At 40.3% G+C, this 6000-nt stretch overlaps 1 protein-coding gene across 6 annotated transcripts in view; it reads right to left on the bottom strand.

Annotated features, from left to right (window-relative positions):
* Positions 1-258: 258 nt before the first annotated feature.
* DOP1B (DOP1 leucine zipper like protein B) overlaps positions 259-6000 on the bottom strand; it is a 110379-nt gene continuing 104637 nt past the window's right edge. For 5 of the 6 annotated variants that reach the window (XM_033418258.2, XM_004264546.4, XM_033418259.2 and 2 more), the window contains 5 exons: positions 4388-4524; positions 3311-3366; positions 2925-3086; positions 1260-1389; positions 259-757 (listed from right to left, as the gene is read on the bottom strand). In XM_033418258.2, coding sequence (XP_033274149.2) covers positions 506-757; positions 1260-1389; positions 2925-3086; positions 3311-3366; positions 4388-4524 — 737 coding nt within the window. In that variant the 3' untranslated portion in view covers positions 259-505. Of the gene's footprint in view, positions 758-1259; positions 1390-2924; positions 3087-3310; positions 3367-4387; positions 4525-6000 lie in introns of those variants that run through there. The other variant, XR_004480476.2, reaches the window with a different exon arrangement.

The following is a 6000-nucleotide window of genomic DNA, read 5'->3' as shown; positions in this document are numbered from 1 at the left end:
AATGAGATATCTGCAAGCTCACACCTCTGAATAGTCGATGGTAACGGGCAATTAGTATTTTCAGAAAATAATATATTTTCATTTTAAAATGTGGTACCAAAATAAATGTTTAAAGGGACATATGTGAGAAAGGTTAAAATAATAGTCAACAAGATTTTTAGAGAGGTGTACTGACACAGACCCATACATCTGCAACAAAGAAAACAACTCTCCAATCTCTTCATCCTTTACTTTATATCACAAATGTTGTGCCACCACTAGATGATATATTAATTTTATTTCTTTACATAAATTGAGGAAGAAACATAAAATCAGATCCAAAAATATTACATGGCGTTCAGGGAGGTGTATTTTGGTGCCCACCAGAAAAATGATCTGAAATTTACTTTCAAAACTGAGACACACTTGTTTAAAAGCACTATCCTGGCTCCTTTTTTGTTTTGAATATATCCTGTTTTTTCTCGAAGTCTCAGTAAATGGATTAAACAAGTTCTGGCTTACAAGGTTAACATTCCAGATGTTCCAAAAAATCATATTCAACACATTCTTCCAGTTGCTTCAAGACCCTTGAGCTATCTGCGACGGGCGACTCCACAAGTAGAGGCCCCCGGGTGTCAGTAGGCAGTTTACTTTGGGTTTTAAAGGCACAATTCAGAGTCTTGAAGAATGGCATCAATTGCCTAATGGTGGAAAGAGAATGCTGGCGCAGAAGAGGGAACTCGCTCTTCATGGCGATCTCATCGGAGCTGCTGATATCCTGCAAAAAACCCACAACGACGTGGCTTTGCTAAGGGTTAGAGATGCACGCGAGGCACGTGCAGGCGGTGAAAGCTAAGAGATGGGTCCTTTATGAAATTCACTGTCAGCGCTGATGGTAGCAGCATCAACTCAAATCCTAGGTCTTCAGCTGCCATCTTCCACCAGGATTTCACCCTGAGCCCACCCTGCTGGGGCCACTGTCACCTCTCCGGCAGGCTCTTCCTCTGAGTCACAGAAGAACTCTGTGGGCAAGACTACTTCTACAGGACTGTGTCACCCAGGAGGCTTTACCCCTTAGCAACTGGGATGAGAAAGTGACATATACATGCTAAAACAAAGATGAAATTTATAACCATCTCCAAGTCTGAACATTCAGTTAGGAGGCATTCTGAAAACTGTTCAAAATCATTAAAATCAAATAGCACATGAAGTACTTCACTCACTGCCTAGCCTTTCTCCCCTCTGCCACAAATATAACTGTTAAAAAGGAAAACATTTACCCCATATTTTAATTTTAGAAGTTCGAGAATCCTGACAGTGTGGGGTTTGCATTCTTGGTGATTCTCCTCTAGATCCGACGGGAAGGCAGGGCCCTCTGTGTCTACTTCTGGAACAAATGCCCACCTGTAACTGGAGGAAAGACATCGGAGGTCAGGCATGCTGGCTTGGAGCCCACCTAAAGAGTTAGAAACAGTTTTACTGAGATGTAAGTCACATTCACCGGTTTAACGTGTACAAATCAATAGCTTTTGGTATATTCACAGAACTGTACGTCCACCACCATAATCAATTTTAGGATATTTTCATAACCCCAAACAGAATCCCTGTTCCCATTAGCCCTCACCCCTCAATCCACTACACCCCTTTGATCTAGGCAACCACTCATCTATTTTCTGTCTGTACAGATTTTTTTATACTGGACATTTCATATAAATGGAATCACATAATACATGGTCGTTTGTGCCTGGTTTCTTTCACTTAATATCGTCAAGGTTCATCCGTGCTGTGGCATGTGTCGGTACTTCATTTCTTTGTATTGTAGAATATTTAATTGTACGGATACACCACATGTTATTTATCCACTTGTCAACTGATGGACATTTCTCTACCTTTTGCCTATTATGATTAATGCTGCTGTGCATACTCATGTCATTGGAACTCACTTAAAAAAAAAAAACAACTTTCTTTTTTAGAGCAGTTTTAGGTTCACCCAAAATTGAGCAGAGAGTACAGAGGTTTCCCACTTGCCCTGGGGCCTGCTCTGCCGTGCACAGCCTCCCTGACTACCAACACACCCACCAGAGGGGTACATTTGTTACAATCGATGCACTGACACTGACTCAACATCATCACCCAAAGTCCAGAGTTCACCTTAGGGTTCGCTCTTGGTGCTGTAACTTCTATAGGCTCGGACAAGTGTGCAATGACATGTATCATACGAAGCAGTTTCACTGCCCTAAAAATCCTCTGTGCTCTGCCTCGCCCTCCCCTCCCGCCTGGCACACACTCAGCTGTTTACTGTCACCACAGTCTTGCTTTTTATAGATCATCATATAGTCGGAATCAGACAGCATGTAGCCATTTCAGATTGGCTTCCTTCACTTAGTGTTTCTAAGCACAAACATTTCTACATGATTTCACTCTGTAGGGGAAATAGGACAGAGAGAAGTGGCATCTGGGGCCAGGCATGAAATTAGACAAATGAGCAGCTGTGTTAAGCCCACAGGAAATGTGAGCCCACAAGGGCAGAGCCAATCGGAGACGGCAAGTTCCATTTATTTAATTAAAAACAAAGAGACAAAAAAATTATACAAACCCAGTGAGGATCACCAGTGGGTGACTCTGTTTTATAAGAACCCAATAGCAAAAGCCACCTAAACACACACACACACACACACACACACACACACACACACACACACACACACACACACACACACACACACACACACACACACCCGTACATACACACTACTGTGAGCCAAATTCCCCAAAACACAGATGTTGCAAGTAATGTGAAACTTGGTATTCTGAGCAGGCTCCTCGGCCACTAGCAACCCATGCTGTGGTGTCTTATATACTGTACAGGAAAGAACAAGTGAAAGTGCTCAAGAGGAAAGAAAGTCATCTGCTTCAAAGAAGACACGTGGTCTTCTCTGACTTACATCTGAAATAGCGGCATCTTGTCAGGTGGAAAAGAAAGTGCTGTGTCCAAGAATTTGCAAGCTGATAAGTATAGGATAAGTTCACTCTGGGGTATCTCCCCCATCGAGGGCTCATTTCCATCAGAGACTGAAACTTTTATTCTGTTGATTTTGTTGCTGTTTCTGTAAATTTGCAAAGAAACTCTTGTTATAAATTCATTCACATCTGCCGTGGTCCTTTTGCCTATGCAATGTCCATAAGAAGGTTTTCCTTTTAAGAAATGGTCAGAATAGCTGGTCCCTTCACAACTACTTCAGGGAAACAGTATTTAGTGTTAGATAGCCCTGCGTCTTAAGGTGATGTCCATTAACCTTCATATATGTGTGCAGACTGCTGTACTACTCACCTCAATGATTCATCATCCTCTTTCAGATCTTCTTCAAGCTGTATGAATGTCTGAATCTTTAAAAAAAATGTGAATTCAAGTTACTATTTGAGAGAGAGTAAACCTAGCTTAATGTTTAAAATTTATATGTCCATAAAAAATAGCAAATAAAGCAAAAGAAACAATCAAAAAAATGAAAAGACAACCTATGAAATGGAAAAAAATATCTGCAAACCAAATATCTGATAGGGTAATATCCAAAATATATAAAGAACTCATACAACTCAGTAACAAAAAAAAGCAAATAATCCAGGCAGCATTATTTGCAGTAGCCAAGACATGGAAACAACCTAAATGTCCATCAACAGATAAATAGATGAAGAAATTGTTTTATATATACACAATGGAATATTATTCAGCCACGAAAAGGAGGAATCCTACCATTTCCAGCAACATGGAAGGACCTTGGGGGCATTATACTAAGTGAAATAAGAAGAGAAAGGCAAATACTGTATGATCTCCCTTATAAGTGGAATCTAAAAAAATAATACAAGGAACTTCCCTGGTGGTCCAGTGGTTAAGACTCCGTGCTTCCAATGCAGGGGCCATGGGTTCAATCCCTTGTCATGGACGTTAACTAAACTTACTGTGATAATCATTTCATGATATACTTCAGTCAAATCAAGTTGTACACCTTAAACTCACACACTGCTATAGGACACATATCTCAATAAAACTGGAGGAAAAAAAACAGTTTAAAAAATAGCAAATAGGGAGTTCCCTGGTGGTCCAGTGGTTAGGACTCAGCACTTTCACTGCCATGTCCTGGTCATGGAACTAAGATCCCGAAAGCCACATGGCATGGCCAAAAAAAAAGCAAATAATATCATACTGTACAGATTAATTGGAATAACTGACGTTGAGAGAGCAACTAGGATTATAGGATAAAATATCTCTATTTAAGCAAGAGCTGACTATGCACTACCAACTTGATTGAAAATTTTGCAGATAAAATTAGATATATATGAAATATTATTCCTGAAAAAGCATTTCTAAAAGCTCCAATTTTGCTTTCAAGAGTAAAATATTTGCACTTACCAATTCAGAGACCATTATTGGCCACAGTGAAGTCAAATGTTGAGCAGATATTCTTAGCAGCAAAACTCTGAAAAAAAGAAACATCTGAGCAGCAGCTATGGATGTCTGTCCAACTCTGAGATTGTCTGTCAGGCGTTCTAAGGAAAGAAGATTTTAGAGATGTCACACAAATAGGCAGTTTGGAGTTTCTCACTAGACAAAGAGGAATAATAAAATTGCAATTGCGTTGACATTTGACGAGAACCTCATACAGGAGATGGGTGTTGGGAGAATGGTTCTGTGCCCCGTGTTTGCCCCCAGCGCTGTTCTTTGCGAGGCACAGCAGTTTGTGGCTTTTGCTAAAGAAGTGAATCAAGTTCCTCTTATTCCCCTGCTGCAGCTGAGTAGAAAGGCAACAACTTCTGGCTCAAGCCAGAAATCCAGTGTGTGATCAATAAACATGTAATTATTCTTCTAAGAATATGAAACATGAGACACAGACACTGAAGAGTCTTTGGTGAGTGAGGGAACTATGAGATCATATAGATTGGTTGGCAGATGACACTATATTTTGGGGGTGAGGAGTGGCAAGTGAAGTGCGTGAATAAAATAGAATTATTCAGTAAAGTTTAGATTTGAGGACCATGACAAAAACTTTTAATTCCTGCAGGAAAAAGAAAAAAAGGTAAACTCTCTAGTCCCTAACAGTCTTCCCCACTTCTCCACTGAAATAACTGTTTGCAGAATGTGATTTTTTCCCATAATTTGAGGTTTCTTAGGACGATGACAAATTGCCACAGGAAATAGCTGAACTATGGTCATGCCGCTTAAGATTCGCTGTAGTAAATTAGTAATAAACTTCTCTTTACTTGAGGTAGCTTAAATGAGTTTTGTTTTGTTTTTGCGATACGTGGATGTCTCACTGCTGTGGCCTCTCCTGTTGCGGAGCACAGGCTCTGGACGCGCAGGCTCAGCAGCCATGGCTCACGGGCTCAGCCGCTCTGAGGCATGTGGGATCTTCCCGGACCGGGGCACAAACTCGTGTCCCCTGCATTGGCAGGCGGACTCTCAACCACTGCACCACCAGGGAAGCCCTTAAGTGGGTTTTTACTTCTTGCCTTTAAAAATACTCTGACCAAATGAAGGATCGTGCATAGATCAGACACTTGACAAACAGGTTGGCATTTTTAAAGAGTGGTTTGTGCTTTTGGTTCTGGACAAGATGGAGTAAGTATAATACATCCTATTTATCTAACTGCAAACAAATAAACAAACAAAAACCTTGAACAAAAATACATAAACCAACTATCAGAAAAGAGGTGAAGGAAACATGGCAGGACTGGGTAGGAACCTTGGGACTTAAGGAATGACCTGGAAGTGGGTTCCATGTGGTTTTTAAATTTTTTATTTTATTGCAGCTTAGGCAATTGAAAAGAATGTAACCTGGAATGCCAAAAGTCTCAACTTGAATGAGAAAAGATACCCAAAAGACACCAATGCAGAGATAATACAGAGGTTGGAATTATTGGAAAAGGATTTTAAAGCCGCTATCTAAAAATACTCTAATAACCAATTATGGACGCTTGAAACAAATAAGAAATAGAAAGCGTCAGCAAAAAAATACAAGATACAAA

Source organism: Orcinus orca, chromosome 5 (genome assembly GCF_937001465.1).
Source record: "Orcinus orca chromosome 5, mOrcOrc1.1, whole genome shotgun sequence".
Classification (NCBI taxonomy): Eukaryota; Metazoa; Chordata; class Mammalia; order Artiodactyla; family Delphinidae; genus Orcinus; species Orcinus orca.
The sequence above is the reverse complement of the archived record's forward strand: the minus strand, read 5'-3'. Positions and strand labels throughout refer to the sequence as shown.